The 17,266-nt window shown below is 43.6% G+C and overlaps 1 protein-coding gene across 1 annotated transcript in view; it reads right to left on the reverse strand.

The window, feature by feature from the left end:
- The window catches only part of LOC306741967 (cadherin-12-like), a gene marked incomplete at both ends in the record, with an annotated part of 72,013 nt that overhangs the window by 13,605 nt on the left and 41,142 nt on the right, over positions 1-17,266 (reverse strand). Inside the window, 3 exons of the mRNA XM_079224303.1 lie at positions 1,984-2,235; positions 6,620-6,734; positions 6,868-6,989. Coding sequence (XP_079080429.1) covers positions 1,984-2,235; positions 6,620-6,734; positions 6,868-6,989 — 489 coding nt within the window. The remainder of the gene's footprint in view (positions 1-1,983; positions 2,236-6,619; positions 6,735-6,867; positions 6,990-17,266) is intronic.

The raw sequence follows: 17,266 nt of genomic DNA on the forward strand, positions 1-17,266 counted from the left end.
ACGATATGTTTAGCTGATGTCACAGAGAGGCACACAAAGGGGACAAGGGGACTGAGGTCATTTATTTTAGTGTAATGCAGTGTTCACACCAAAAGAGTTGCGAAATATTCGTGTGTCCAGATTACATGTTAAGTCAATGCACAGTTGCCTTAGGTTGCGAAAAAAACGAATTTTTCGCCGGGCGGCGAGATAGAGGCGAAGTGGCGTTGCGAATATTCGCAAATCCGATTTCCGCTTTTTAGCCGGTGTTGAAATATTTCAACAATAGGCAAAGTGGCGTTGCGAAAATTCGCAACTGTTTTGGTGTGAACACGGCATAACAGTGAAGAAACATTTACATCCAGCCAGGGCGGGATCAGCGGCGGCTTTGCGCATGCGCAATTCATTTTTAGTCTGGACGCGGAGACGTGTGGGTCTCTCTCCTCTCTGCCATTACTGCTGCGCGACTCGCTCGGCTCCTGTCAGGCCACTTTGGGACGGCGGAGGGGGTGGGGCTCACGGCAGCACCCACTGCTCGCTGAGAACAGTAACTGCACAACGATACGTGCAATGCTTTCTTATCAGTCTCCAAGACACCAGAAAGTCTCCAATAACACACAAAAAAGTCTTTAGATTTGTCGCTAGTCTGCTGATGCCCCTCCTCTCTACCTCCTTCTGCTTCATGGACCGTGGTTATCTGGATCGTGGACCATGTCTACCACTCATATGATTAATTGCTGTCATATTCATTGAATGTGCTGTAACTCCGCTACGTTATTCATTCTGGTCACATGATACTTCTGTCCATCCGGGGAGAGGGATCCTCCTCTGTTGCTCTCCGTCCGGTTTCTTCCCTTTTTTCCCTGTGAAATGGTTTTTACTATCTTTATTTGGGTTGATGACGCAGCATCCCGTCATGCGCATATTTATGTATACGATATCAGACGGCACAGAAGGCCCAGGTAGAAAATGCACGGCCCCCCACTGGTTGAAAGACTAGAAAAGTGCGATGCAAGTACAGGTACAGGAAATGTTGTCAGAGAATGGAAGAAGTGGACAACTGCAGTGCCCTAAGGAGGAAGTAGAAGGTAGAGGGAGATGTGCAGAGAGACGAGAGCAGGAACAAAAGAAGAGCAGTAACCCCGTTAAGCCTTCAGCAGCAGCAGAGTCTGAGGAGTCAGAACCGAAGTTGGCCGACGGACGAGACATCATTAGAAAAGCACTGGCGGTTATATTTTTGGCTACCACCAAAATTGACTTGAATGAGTGATGTAACATCTGATAGCGGAGCTAATATGTGCATGTAGCAGAGCTCTGTATTTGGTGTGTATGCGGGCACTGGACCAGCAAGACAGAAAAATATGTTGCTACGACATTGTACAAGTGTTGTTTTCAAATGGAACCAACGGTCCAGCATATGTTTTGTCTGCGTCTGACTTCTTGAAACTCTGTAGAGTAATATGGCTCTTCAAGTATTGACATCCTCACCACTGCCCTCTCCTCACCTACACAAGGCTTTAAAAGTCATACTTGTGTGACCTCTGTCTCTAAGAGAAATGTTCTAGAGAGACAAATGTATTGCAAAAATCTCATATGGTTGAAATTACTCATTCACTGCAGTATCGGATATTGTTTTTTGATATTTTTATTTTATTATCAATCACTTTGTATTTGTTTGGTGGCGATTAGAGACACCTGCAGGTGTGCACATGTTGTCCATTAAAAAGAGTTTACTGCTGTCATAAACGCTCTGATGAAGGACATTTGTGAGCTGACTGACAGCAGACAATTAACCAAAAAGATCAAGAGGTGATTCTTTTTCGTTTTTTTGTCAGCAAACAACCCAAATAGTTGTCATAGTGAACAGAGTTAAAATATGTGCTAGTACACCTTAACACAACCCAAGACTGGGCTGGCAGGTGAAATAAGGAGCTGGTGTTCGGCCCATGAACAGTGTTTGGTGTTTCATTATATCATCATGTCGTCGTAGAACAATGAGCTTACCGATCAGCAGAGCTACACAGAGCAGGATAGCCAGCAGAGCTCCAGTGCTGATACCCACAGGCAGAAAGATGGCCGCCGCTGAGCAGCTCAGCAGCGAGCCGACGCCCTCGCAGGAACACACTCGAATTGTGAGGGTGGCTGTGCTGCTCCGGGCAGGGTAACCGCTGTCTTCAACCACAACAGGAAGGACATACACATCCTGCACCCGCCGCTGGAAGCCCATACGCCGAGAGACAATGCCAGCGGTGTTGTCTGGAAACCAACAGAGGGTGATGTTAGATCACGGACAATGTCCCAGATAGGAACTATGTTCACTCTCACAGCATCCTCTGAGAAAAATATGATCGACACTGGAGAATATCAAGCGTTAGCATAGCTGAAGTGTTAGCCTGCTCAGTTTACAATAATACTAATATACAATACACTATAGGATTGTCTTTTATTTTCTTATTGTCAAGAAAGTTGAAGACCAAAAGCACCAATGTGGAACCTTCTGACTTTCCCAACCCATTCTGTAGATTTCAAACAGCACAGGACCTTAAAAACAGCAAACATAAGAATATTTATTTTTCTTTCAGAAGGTCACTGACAAACAAGAGGCATTTTTTTATTGTTTTTATTTCATTTGATAAATGTCGTGTAGTCGGATTAAGTATGTCTCAATACCAGAATATTAGTAGTTAATACCAATACCAGAGAAATTCCATGATTCTCGATGGCCAATGTGATACCACGGTAAAAGCTCAAACAAAACAATACACGCTTAGAGCTAGTGTTAAAAAAAACAACATATATACACATATACATATATATATATATATATATATATATATATATATATATATATAGCAGTGATTCAAATTGGATCAGATGAACACAAAGGCTGGCCAAAGGCTGGCATTCACTGCAAACCCTTCTACTCCCCACGTGAGTGAGAATTATTCAAATAGCCCTAGTGGTTGCCAAGATAAGACCCTTTTTAATTTGGGTATGCAATTTTTTACAGGAAAGAACCTAAAAATAGGTGGTAGTATCGCGATAGTTTGCGTGGCGATATTGTAGCGATACACGGAAGCCAAGTATCGATATTTTATGTAATCAATTATGGGAGGCATCGGTGAAATAAATGAGAAATGCGCCGTCAAACATCTGGACTTCCTGTCACTCGTAGCGCCGCTGCTCGCACAGCTGTTGCACGCCGCACAGGACAAAGTCCACGACACAGCGCTGGTTAAAGACGTTAAAAAAATGCATAAATCAAACTGGCTGCTGGTACTCTCATAACGCTGGCCGGTCGGTGTTACGGATTACCAGGCGGCCATGTACTGGCGACTTTCGGCCGAAAGTCACCAGTTAACACGGCCGTCTGGTAATCCGTAACACCGTCATCCCGACGCAGCTCCTGGAGAAGTCGGTGAAATTCCTACGCATAATAATATGAACCCAGAAAGGAGGGCGTTTGATGCTCCGACGTCTTTGGGATTTCCATAACAAGTATAAAGCAGAAATAGTGGTTATTTTCATGGTGGATGGCAGAAATTAAACTTATTTGCACAGAGATAAACCACAGAGATAAGTCCCGCCCCCTCTCCGGTGCGTTCAGCTCGAATGACGCAACTATGCTGACTGTAATATTAGGCTTGTTCGAGATGAGCCAGTTCTACGCAGAATCGATCGGCGGCGATCGGCGGCGATCGGCGCGCAATGCCCGCCGGTTAGATTTGTGTCCGACTTGCTCTCGACTTGCTCTGACGTCATGCACACGTGATCAACGATACTCTCACGAGATCAAGCCGGCCGTCGATTTCAGAGTCAGGCGCCGCAGTAGCTCTCCACGGATTGCGTGGCCCAGTGCATGATGTTCAGAGAGCTGATTGGCTCTTAGATCTGACAGCAAACACCACGTATTGGAGAAAATCCTCATTTTATGTGTAGTTGTAATACTTAACGCTGGTTTGTTGACCATTCGTCTCATGTTTGATCTAAAAACATATCTTGTGTGGTTGATAATACAAAATCGTATTTATATAACACATATCAAAATGAGTAGTAATGTATTTCACAGGCAGACATAAAAAGAACAAAGGATGCAGCTACACACACATTTCTACATAAATATATATTTACAAACACATGAATGAATCCAAACGTGATCTGCAAACTACAAGTAGACAAAAGTTCGGAACTAACAGGAAGTCATTTTTTCTGTGACTTCCTGTGTATACTTTGAAGTCAGCTGAAAACTGCCCGACTTGATTTCAGTTTATTGACAACGCCTCCTGCTGTGGCCGCCTGCTCTCGTCTGGATTCCAGGCGAGGCGCAGCTCTAACGAATGAACCTAATGACGTGACTATGCAGACTGTAATACAAGCAGTTCAGTTTGTCAGGTGCAACATTTATGAAAGTGTTGGTCAGTTTGTCCCATTTGCTGCAATAAAAATGATTGAAGTGAGATGAACAGACTGAAAACGTTATCTTATTAGATGAAATATGTTGACAGTTTAACTTTGGGGACAATTTGCAGTTGAAAAAAAAGGTAATAAATCGCAACATATCACAATACTCAATATATCGCAATATTGCATTCATGCTGTACATTTCAAGAAATAGACTGTGGTGAATGTGTAACGGCATAGTGGTCCACTGTTGGAAAGGTGTTCCCATTGTTGCAAATATACACACACACACACACGCTCCAGTTATCCTTGGTGGCTGCAGACCTATGTCTCTGAGTCTATCAGACTTGATGCTGACTGTATATGTACAAACACGCAACAATATAACAATGCTTGTTGGTGAGGTGTTGCAGTGGAAAACAGGAAATGTCAGGGTCGGATATGTAAAAGCTGAACATTCCAGTGCAACATGCAAAGGCAACAGACACTCTCTATTCAGCGGGAAAGGATTTGTTAAAGCTCCCAGCAAGTGGGTATCAAAAAGAAGTGTTTTATTTTTCTTTCGGTAGTAAATTCTCTGTAACCAAATGATAAAACCATAACAAAATGACCAATTAAAGCAGTAATGAAGCTCATCACTGGCAGGTTAACAGAAGCGTCTGGAGACTTTCGAATTTTGTAAGGCCTTAACTAAGATCACAGGGATTACCTTTCCATTGGATCCTGAGCTATGTTTACTGGGAAACTTCACAACTTTCAGCGGGTCTTTAATGAAGCTCCAAATGAAACCTTTTTTTGTGGGGGGGTATTTATCTATTTACTTTTGTTAACATACACAAAATGTGTTCCTAAATGATTATATATATATATATATATATATATATATATATATATATATATATATATATATATATTACCATATGCAGGCTTTATGGGGTTAATCCAGATACTGTTTTGATGGACAAGTAGAACAGCCAATTAGAGGTGCTCAAGTTGTCACATGTGACAAATAAAGTTTTACTTTTTGGATAACAGAGTTCCACTGAAACTGAAGTGATTCCCCACGTTGTCTTATTCCACCATTTGTATATTCGGGTTAACACTGGGTATACACGCTATACAAACCACATCTGCTAACAACTTTATTTATTCACTTAATTTTCTTTCTTAACTTTCCTGTAATGTTTGATGTAGTGTGTTCTGTATGCTCTGCATGTTCTCTTGCATTGTGGAAATATTTGGAAAAATAAAATATTCCCAAAAAAAATCGGCTCGGCTGTGACCCCGGTCCGGTTTTGGTGTTTCCCCTGTGTCTCCCCCCTGTGTTATGTGTGTGCCGTGGGCGTGGCTTTCAACACCTGGGCTCATCCCCAACACCTGTCTGCAATCTTCTCATCAATCCCTCCTGTCAAATACCCCGGCTTCCCTCTCACCTTTGCCAGTTTATGTCGCCATTTCCGTGGTAGTGTGATGCTCGGACGCGCAGATGCCTTGCAACGATTTGGAGTACTCTTGTGGTTTTTATCTTGCATTGACATTTTTTACTAACCCCTGTTTCCAGGATTCCTGTGTCTGCACTTCAGCCCAGCAGCCTGCATTCACCTCCTGACCTAATCATCACCAGTGTTCTTTGATAGTTGTGTTGAGGTCAACTTGGAAACTGTTTGTGCAGCATGCAGTGCATTGCTGATCTGAGTGTATTCCTGTGCTTTCAGGTGGGGAAAAAGTGATGAGCGGTATAAAATTAGCGACACATGGATCATAACCGTCAGTAATGCAAATATGAATGTATGTCGGAGTTTGCAAGTTGAATGTCATGACGTGTCGGGGGGGGGGGGATATGGTGCGATGTAACAGCATAGTACCCACCTGTAGCCTGTGAGAATGAGAGTTGTGTGAATAAAGTTGTTAGAGTGACAGTATAAGCAGATATGTTGTATGTATAAGAAAAAAGATTCATTCAGTAGTAGACTAAAACAGCCTGCAGCATGCAGTGCGTTGCTGGTATTCCTGTGCTTTCAGATGTTCTTTAAAACCCTGTGTCCAAGTGTGCTACAAAGCCTCTGTATGAAGAGACAGACAAAAAAGTAGCTCTAGTTTCATCCCTTAAAGTGACTCCTTCTAAATTGTCACATTGCTTTCACATTTAATACATTGTACTTATAAAGATCTAGATTTTAAAGTACTTTGCTAATTAAATAAAATAGGCATCATACAACATGTAACCTTTCTTGCTTACTTCCAAAATCTCGAACAGTGAAGTTCTTGTTGCTAAGCTCTTTGGGAGACTTAAAGAAGAACCTCTGGCCAACAGCAGGAAGGTCCTTGTCCACAGCACTGACTGTCTGGATTACCTGGTTAGGAAGCGAACAGAGAAATAATCTGTTTAGCACATTGAATAAAGGAACCGTAAAGATACATCTTAATAAAATAATAATAAAAGATTTTAATCAGCACATCATTTTGAGCAGAGACAGTTTAGTTTACCTGTCCCACTCTGGAGTTTTCACAGACAAAGGTATCTGAAGGAACCGCCAGCTCAGGAGGGAACTCGTTCACATCCAGGACGATGACTGCCACTGCCACTTTAGTGTACAGCAAAGGGTTGTCTGTAAGTAACATGAAGCCATACACACACACACACTCAGTGACACAGACTCATGTCTTATTATAATACAGGTAGATCAAATCAAGCATTCTGATTGGTTGAGAGTGAGTCACGGGGTGTACTTTATTCAGCAATAAAGTACTGTACAGCCTGTTTACATTTAGAGCGTTCCATATCAGTGCGCATTTAAAATAACAGGTTTAAATTGCGCGACCGTTAGTTGTCATTTCAAGCTTGACAGTTACCAAACATGTTTCGTGTAAACTTTGATATTTTGGAGGGAATGAGTTTTGATGAGTGTCAGCAGTGAATAATGTATTTGTGGTCCCTGTTCCTGCTGTACAGTCAAACGTTGATACGGCTTACAATCAGGAGAGCAGAGCAGATAACACTGAGAGCAGACTAGTTAGCGGGGAGCAAGTGCATAAAACCGGAAACTAAGATGTCGAATGAAAAGGGTTTGATCACAAAATCGTGATAATTTCCAGTAAGTGATAATTACGTCGGTAATTTCCCGACGCAAGGCAAGTTCTCTAAGCATCATGGAGGAGAAAAATGACGAATAAAAGACAGACAGAAGCAGCGAGAGCACTTCTTTACATCGGTGGCTGAGTGTCATCCTCCACCCTGCTTTCAACCGGCCTGGTCAGTAAATCTGTGATTTACAGTTTTATAGTATGGCGGCAACCGGCATACACATACGGGACTATTTCCTCTGTCGCTGAAATGCGATACACAACGTTTGGTGGCTACAACTATTTTGGGATTTTGGGTTATTAAAGAGAGCTTACTATTACTATTTATAAAGTCGCAGGCAACTGTATTATAAAAGCAATAAGGTACTCGAGGCAGTACTGTATCTACATAATGTACAGTTCAAGGGTTTGCCGGCAACACCCTTGAACAGTACATTATTGACGATACAGTACTGCCTCGAGTACCTTATTGCTTAAATACGACATACTGACAGTCTATCAGTGTGACCAGCTGTGTTCTGGCCTGTTGATTTCATTTGAATTATCAGCTTCGGCCACAAGGTAGAGCCAGATACAAGTCTTGTGTGTGTGTGTGGATCATCTTACTCTCTAACTCACACGGTCTTGTTTTCTGCTCTATAACTGAGTGAGAGGAGATATATATATATATATATATATATATATATATATATATTAGTTGCTCAAATCAGGAAGGTTGGTAGATGTGTGACTTAGCAGCCCTTTGCCTATTCAATACGCGTACAGGTGGAAATCCTATGGTGCATACAGAGTCTGGATGAGTTAAGATGGGCCCTATTTCTCGTACCTGGTTCAACAAATGTCCTATTATGCATCTTAAATTAGCGAGATGATTTACGTCAGGCTAACTCTGTTCCTCCACGGAAGATCCGTGCTGAAACGGTCTCGTTAATTCTAACCAGACGTCAGTCATCTGGATAAATGCGCGTGCCCGCTCCTCTTCGGAAGGGATAATAATCGAGCACTGACACCACAATGTTCTAACAGTACAATGGCAAATAAACTCAGAGGAACCTTCTTTTATTTCTCCGCTGAGAAGCAGGAGATGATCATGAACCCATATGAGGAATTCATTACCTTAATCATTCGCAGCAAACACGTGAATATTCCAACGTTTTTGGTGTGAACGCAGCTCAAACATCGCCCCCGCTGCGAGACATAAGCGTCGCAAATATATCAGACAAGTTAAATGCGTCAGTGTTGGGAAAATGTATCGGCAAATTTTAAGTGCTTCATCACCCAAATCAATCAGATTATATTTATTTGAAAGTAGTATACGAATAAATATATACTTATGAGGATATATGTACTGTATGTGCGTATGAATCGTACTATATGTGTATATACATGTGTAGATTACCATATAATTAGAAGTTTGAATATGTGTATGGGCGGATCAGTATGTATTATTCATAATCAGAAATTCAATCAATTGAAGCAGTGAAAATAAATTGTGTGTGATTCTCTGTATTCTCATCACGATCACCTTAATCATGTTCTACAATAATGATATGTATGGTGTACTAATAACACTGTCATATAATTATGAGTGCTTTCAACACATCCATAAGTTTCTTGAGTGCTAAATAAACTTAAGAACAGCGCGAGATGCAGTGGCTGATAGTCTATGTCTGTGAGACGGCAATCGGCTGCGCCTGTGGTGATCAATGTCCGCGGCTCGAGAAGGTCTCGTAAATAAATGATTCCTTGTCTGCAGAATCTATAGCGCCACAAACAGAAAGTCATGATGATGTGAGAACGAATCTGGCGATCTGGAAGAACTCTCTCCTTATAAAACTAATATAATTAATATCGCTCCTTCATCAATGAGGAAGGGAGCTGCCTGTTTTGTCCAGTGGGAGTGGCCAGCTTATCCAGTGAATTTCAGTAAGCCTGCCCGGGAGTAGGTTTACATTTTTGGCTGTGTTGCTATGGTGATTTATCTAACCTTGCTTCGAAGAACCGAAAAGCCAGACCTACGTCATCTTATCCTGTAAATTAGCCTGCTAACTCAGTAAGCCAGCTACGAGAAATGGGGCCCTTCTTGCTCAAATGTTCTCAATTTAGTCTCCACCACAAACAGTGGCGCTGCACTGAGAGAGAGGCACAGCAAACTGCTGTTGAAGTTAGAATGTATGAGATACAGCTTCCCCTAGAGTTTAAATAGACACATTCATTAATTTCGTTAATTCATTATTATGTCAAATTACGCTCCTTTGCCAGAAGAAAAAGAAAAAAAAAAAGAATGCACCGCCAGTGGGCCAGTGCAGGCTGCTGATTACTTAATTTGGGAAGGTCTGACAGCAAAGTTTTCAGCTGAGACAGAGAGAGGGAAGGAGTCAACTGATGGTACAGCCAAAGAAGCCACTGGTATTGTAGCTATTATTTATTAATTTGTTGGAGAAAATTGTTTAAAGTTTATTTAAATTCTGGTTCTATAACTTTTTGCTTTTTGTGTTGAGAGATTGAGCTGGCTTGGAAAAGAGTTGTCCCGTGCGTCTTTTGGATCATATGTACCAGGTCATTTCAAGTTGGGCCAGATTTGACAGTGATGTTGTTCATGTATTTCAATTATAATTGACATAGCTTTCTGTCTCAAAGTCCTCAGGAAAACTGGAAATGAACAACACGTTACCATGACAATGGAACAAACTCCATCTGCTCATGAAGATCATTGAATATGATAACTAACAGCAGCAACAAAATGGATTTGGTCTGTGATTGTTTTTTCAATAACAAAAACTTGCTTTAGTTGTGTGATCAATTGCAGTGAACATCAAGTCTGCCTTTGTTTTACACTGTATTTCCACCAGGTATATTCAATCTGTATCTGATGTGACGACATCAGATACAGATACCCTAGGTGTCACTGTTTCAATCCTCTTCAGGGTCTACCTGCTCACAGGAAGGAAACACACGGAGGAACCACATGACTGACCGCTCGGACCGGCACAGCCAGTGCGGAAGGTTTAACATTCCCACCACCGAACCCACTTTTGTAACTTGTCCTAACAGGGCATTCAGCCTTCCAATGTCCCCTGCCCATACAGTAATGACACTGGTTACCAGCCTTAACCGGCAACTGACCACGTGCGGCCCTTTCAAGTCTACCCTGCCGAGGACCACCTCCTTTCTCCCACCTCTTCTCTACGGGTCGAAAATTACCGCTGTTCCCACTGTACAGAGCATTCGTGCATACTGTGCGTCAGCACATACTCATCTGCCAAAATGGCAGCCTGTGCCGCTGTCTTGACTTTACGCTCCCTTAGATATGTAGCGATGTGACGAGGAACAGTATCCTTAAACTGCTCCAGAACTTTTAAATCATACAAAGCATCACACGAATGAACCCCCAGTGAAGTGCACCAACGACTGAAGTGAGTCGTTAACTCCCTGGCAAACTCCATGTAAGTCTGCTTCCCAGACTTCTCCCAACACCTAAACCTCTGGCGGTATGCTTCAGGCACTAACTCATAGGCTCTTTACACTGCAGCTTTGACACACGTACATTTTACTATCAGCTACATTGAGCGCAGAATACGCTTGCTGCGCCTTTCCCGTAAGAATACATTGTAAAAGCAACATACGCTCAGCATCTAACCAGCCTCTACTCTCTGCTACCCGTTCAAAAAGCAAGAAAAAAGTATCAGGGTCTTGTTCACAAAATGTAGGCACCAACCTCAGATTAAAGGCAACATCAAAATCCCGTGAAGGACCATGATTATCCCTCACACCCAACCTGCGCTCTTCCAGTTCAAGTTTTCTAATTTCCAACAACAGCAACTCCTTGCGCTCCCTAAAAGTCAACTCTGCAACACCACTCACACCAGCAGTAGATGCACCAACCTCGTCTGACGCAGCACCACCAGGATCCAGTTTAGAGCCAAACAGATTTTCTTTTAAGATGACCTTCATATTCTCCTTCAAACGCTTATCCCCCACATCCAGTCGGAAATGCTCAGCAATTTTCACCAACGGCTCTCGCGAACAACGGTCCAAGAGCTCCTCCAAAGGAGCTATCAAGAGGTACACTAGCCATGACAACCCCAGATCAAACGTCCCATACACAGCCAAACAACACTGAAATCCCATCCCTCTAACTGCCTAATCAGAGACTAGCTAAACTCCCCCCCTCCCCCCTAGTCTTCAGGTGTTACTTATGGTGGGTATTTACGCACTTAAGCCCGAAGGCTCGGTAAAGCCACCATGTACTGGCAACCCACCTGCAGCCTCGGATGTGCCCCCGAGACAACTGCTCCAACCATTTTTGGCACCACACTAGCAAAAACCCCAACAACGAACTCCAAGGAAATCCGCTCTTCAGCCTAATAGGGACAGGAAAACAGCAGTTAACTCACCGTGTAAACAGGGCACGTTATCACCACACAAAGAACAGTCGACTTACCACTCAAATGTCTCCCAAACAACCGATTACAAAACCCAGTCAAAACAAGGCGTACAGCCAACCATGTGACGCTACAACGTGAACTGCTACCACAGCTGAGCTTTTAGCGTCCCACCGGATCAAAGAACGGACGAGCCCCCACATGTCACAACCCGGCTCCAAGGCTGCAACAAAACAAGGAGACAGACGAGCAGCTGCCAACAAAAAGCTATTTATTTAACAATAGCACAATCAAACTAACTAAGGTGAGAGTAGGAAAACAAAGGTACAAATCAAAAGACAAAATGGTGCCAAGGCCAGCGACACACCAAAGGTCCTCCACCCCCCAGCGAGAGTGAGCCAAATCCAGAGGCCTTTTTATGGCCAGGCCACACCGGCTCAGCTATGGCTAGTCTCAGCTGACGACCCGCCAATCAGCACCTGTAAAGAGGATTGAAACAGTGACACCTAGGGTATGGGAGGCGGGTTGTCACACCCCACCCCATAAGAACAAGGTTCCCATCAGGGATCCTGACATGACGCAACAACAACAAAATTCTGGGGCAACTTCCGTAGACTACCTTGGAACAGCATACATCTCAAGAGCAAGGGGCTCTCGATAAAGCGTCCGCCACAATATTTTGAGAGCCTTTGATGTGGCAAATGTCTAAACAGTAAGATTGCAGGAACAAAAACCAACGAATCAACCGACGGTTAGGGCAAGACAAGGACTGGAGAAACGTTATCGGATTGTGGTCCGTATAGACCACCAGAGGAACACCAGAGTCAACATATACTTCAAAATGTTGCAGTGCCCATATAAGGGCAAGAGACTATTTTTCTATGACCGAATCGTTTAATTGGTAGGCATTAAATTTCTTCGAGAAAAAGCTCACCGGACGTTCCACCCCATTTTCATCATACTGGAACAGCACCGCCCCTATACCTGCATCACTTGCATCCATGCAAGGCGCCACAAGGACAGGAGAAGAACACAGTACAGCCTTAACATTTTCAAAAGCTTGCTGACATGAATCTGACCAGATGTACTTTGCTCTAGCTTTCAAGAGGTCTGTCAGGGAAGCTACTACAGTGGAGAAATTGCGACAGAAACTGCGGTAGTACCCCACCAACCCCAGGAATCGCATTAACTCTTTCTTGGTGGTGGGCATGGAATACTGCTCAATTGTCACCGGCCGCACCTGCTCATGGCCCACTACCTTCCCGATCAAACAGCCTCCCGATGCGGGAGACATGTTCCTCCCAGGTATTGCTGTAGATCACTACATCATCAAGGTACACCGCACAGCCGTCCAACCCGGACACAACCATATTCATTAGACGCTGAAATGTCGCCGGTGCGTTCAGCAGCCCAAGGCTCATCACTGAATAAGAGAGTAAAAAAAGGAGTAAATCAAATGTACTGACAAAGTGAGCCGAGCCCACCTGACCCACACAATCCTTCATGTGCGGCAATGGATAAGCATCGGGTTTAGTTACCCCATTTACCTTACGGTAGTCTGTACAATACCGAAGACTTTTATCCGCTTTATCCACAAGTAAACAGGGAGACGCCCAGCTGGAAGAAGAAGGTTCCGCAATATTATTGTCGAGCATATACTGTATTTCCTTTTCCATTACCCCACGTTTCTGTTCTGACACCCGGTAAAAACACTGGCGGATTGGCTGCGCCCCACCCACGTCAATGTCATGCTCATGCTCTCAAATGTGTTTGAGTTGGCACGTCACTAAACAAAGACAAATAGTTGTTAATCAGAGCAGTCAACTCCGTGAAATGCTCCTTTGACAGGTGCCCAAGCAAGGAATCCAGGCCACCCAGCATTTCAGAATTCCTCAACTGGCCCCGCAACAAACTCTCATCAGGGCAAACCACCCCATCACCCTCCTGTACCGTCAAATTAACCAGCGACTGTCCTCCCACAGTACCTGTCATTAGCACAGGTCTGACAGCCTGCTGTTGCCCACTTCCCCCCGATGCAACAGGCTCTGACCCAAGAGTGTAATAGGATTTCAAGAGGTTTACATGGCACATTTGAGTTTTCCTTCTCCGCTCTGGTGTCGACAACAAATAGTTCTGCTCGGAAACCTGACGCAAAACTGTGAACGGACCATAAAACTTTGCCTGAAATGGTGAACCCACAAACGGCAACAAAGCAAGAACCTGATCGCCAGGACTAAACTGGTGGATCTCAGCTCTTCGGTCATATAGACGCTTCATTTTTTCCTGGGCAGAGGCTAAACTCTCTTTAGCCTTCTCTCCAGCCAAGTACAACCGATGACGGAAACCGTTAATATATTTGATCAAATTTCGAGGGGCTTCCGGTTGGGCAACCGGATCATGCAGCAAAGTAAGTGGCCCGGGCACCGTATGCCCAAACATACGGTGCCCAAACACAAGCTTGTTCGGGCTAAACCCAGTGCTCTCCTGCACAACCTCTCTGGCAGCTAACAGCAACCAGGGAAGCCCCCCCTCCCAGTCTTGCTTTAACTCAACGCAACCGAGCCGGCCTGATGGTCTGGTCATCTGACATGTATGAGATGTTTTAATACAACAAGACACATCCCTCTTCATTCGAGGCCAAAAAAAATACCTGAGAACATAATAGTATGTCTTTCGAACCCCCAAATGCCCAGATTGATCGTGCGACGTCCTCAGCACCTCTTCCCGGAATTTGGATGGAACCACAACATGAAAAAACGGGTTACCCACGAAGTTCTCCCTGTGCGGCATCCATTTTCTCACCAACAAACCATCTTGCAGCAGATAACCCTTTGCAGCACTCTTCCCATCGACTCCCGAGAGCACTTGGTCGAACAGCTCCCTAAGCGCAGGATCAGCCTGCTGCTCAGCCGCCAAACTCTCATCTGTGATAGTCTGCTCAACCTCAGCTTCTGCCTCTCCACGGCACATAGCCCGGGTAACAGCGCAAGCTGTAAAGACACCAGGGAACGACTGCGCATTCTCATCAGGTATCTTTGGAACCGAGGGAAAAGAGGTTACTATAGGAGGTGGCGAACCGTCAGCCCATACCCGGGTACCAGCCAGATCATTTCCCAGAATGATATCCTCCCCTCTAATTGGCAATGCAGGACGTACCCCCATGGCCACCTCGCCCTGAACGAAACCACAGTCAAGCCCCAGCTTATGCAATGGGACTGGCAGGATATTTAAACCCATTCCCCGCATTAGAATGTACTCCCCGGTGTCAGTTTCTTGAGAAAATGTCAGCACAGAACTCACAATGAATGAATTAAAAGACGACCCGCCTCCCATACCCTAGGTGTCACTGTTTCAATCCTCTTTACAGGTGCTGATTGGCGGGTCGTCAGCCGAGACTAGCCACAGCTGAGCCGGTGTGGCCTGGCCATAAAAAGGCCTCTGGATTTGGCTCACACTCGCTGGGGGGTGGAGGACCTCTGGTGTATCGCTGGCCTTGTCACCATTTTGTCTTTTAATTTGTACCTTTGTTTTCCTACTCTCACCTTAGTCAGTTTGATTGTGCTATTGTTAAATAAATAGCTTTTTGTTGGCAGCTGCTCGTCTGTGTTCCTGTTTTGTTGCAGCCTTGGAGCCGGGTTGTGACACTGATATCTTACTTTGAGATGTGACTGTTCATTTGTCATTTCGGTTGAGGCTGCTTTGTGGAAATAGTCCATACTCACAATGTCAAGTTTCCCCCCGAGTGTGGGAAAGCAACAAAACACAAAGCACTTTACAAGTATTTAGTCGCAAAGACTCACACAGGAATAGAGAGCTGCAGGAATGAGTCCTGAAACTAACCAAAATTATAACCAAATTATGAGTCACTTCCAGTTCCGTGTTTTTAAATGGGTTTTTGGTTACATACCTGAAATAAAGTCTGTGGTTTAAACAAGCTGAAGAGATTTGAACATTTTGTTCGCTGATATAATATACGACAGTAAAAACCTCTCTGGTGAATTTTGAAGCTTTTATATATCTTTAAAAAAGGTGGTTGCTAAGAAATATCAAAAACATCGTCCCACCGACAAGTCCACCTTTACAGCCTCATTGTGCATAGTCGCACATGTGATCGTGGTCATCCAATACCGACAGTCAGTGCCCTTCGGCATCTCATACAATGTGAATCCACCCGTGTTATCAGCAGATATATGGAGGACAGAAAATTACTTAAGTAGGAATAAATAAATGTATAAATAAATACAGGAATAAATAAATACAGGAATATATAAATATAAGTTATACCTAAACAGGACATCATTAAATAAATCTATTTCAACATTTCTGTATTTCTTCATTTATTTATGTGTCCACATGTATTTCTTCATTTATTTATGTGTCCTTATATGCAAATGAGCTGGGGCGGTCCAAACCTCTGTCTAAAGCATGATTGGTCACAGGAGTGTGATCACACCTGGTATGTTATGCTCTACTACTTCTGCCTTGCACATGTTGTTGAAGTTGGCAAGCTCAGCTAACTGTTAGCAGAAGTCGTTGTTAGCACTTGGCAACATGGCATTGTTATTACAAGCCATTTCAAATCAATTGTGATCTTTAGCAGACGATTTAGACCAGGGGTCTTAAACTCAATTTGGCTTGGGACCACCGCTGGTATTGTGATCTCACCAGAGGGCCACACAGAAAGCTCAATATTTTTTTTTTACATTCATAACATATTTTTGTTATTAAAAAAAGGCAACCAGCAGTTTCTATACATTTTTATAATAGTTTTTAACAGTGCAAATATATTTTATTTTTTAAACCTCAGAACGGACCTCAGAAAAACGCACGGGCTGCACTAACACTAAACTTTGTTAAGTAGGGGGCCACAAAATCGGCCCGCGGGCCGCGAGTTTGAGACCCCTGATTTAGAATCTAAATCGTCTGCTAAAGATCACCTCAAACCTGTGTCTTTAAGACAGTAAAAGTGAGGTTTTTACTTTCCTAGGAAAATATCTGTGTGTTCACAATTATTAGGCAACTATTAGTGTGCAGAAAAGTGTGCACACAACATGCTACGTGTGTACCAGTAACATTTAAACAAAGTGCAAATTAAAATACAGCCTTATGCTGTGAATGATATGCTTCAGCAGTCTTCATGTTTGCAGAACCAGAAGTTGCTGTTCATATCTGTGACAGCTGGCTTTCACAGCATATTTGGAGTTGCTTGTCAGTGACAGGCAGACCGTTTCTGCATCTGTAGTACACTGTCCTTTATCTGGAAACATCCCACCGGCTTTCCCATGAGCGTTGGATGTTTGGTCTCTAGATATCGCTTCAGCTGTGAAGCCTCGAGTGCTGTGTTAGTTAGTATTAGCCCACACTCCACCCAGGCTCAGGGCTGCGCCTCGTTACCTCTGTTCACAAAGCCCTACTTT

The sequence above is a fragment of the Taurulus bubalis genome (genome assembly GCF_910589615.1).
Source record: "Taurulus bubalis genome assembly, chromosome: 1".
Taxonomy (NCBI): domain Eukaryota; kingdom Metazoa; phylum Chordata; class Actinopteri; order Perciformes; family Cottidae; genus Taurulus; species Taurulus bubalis.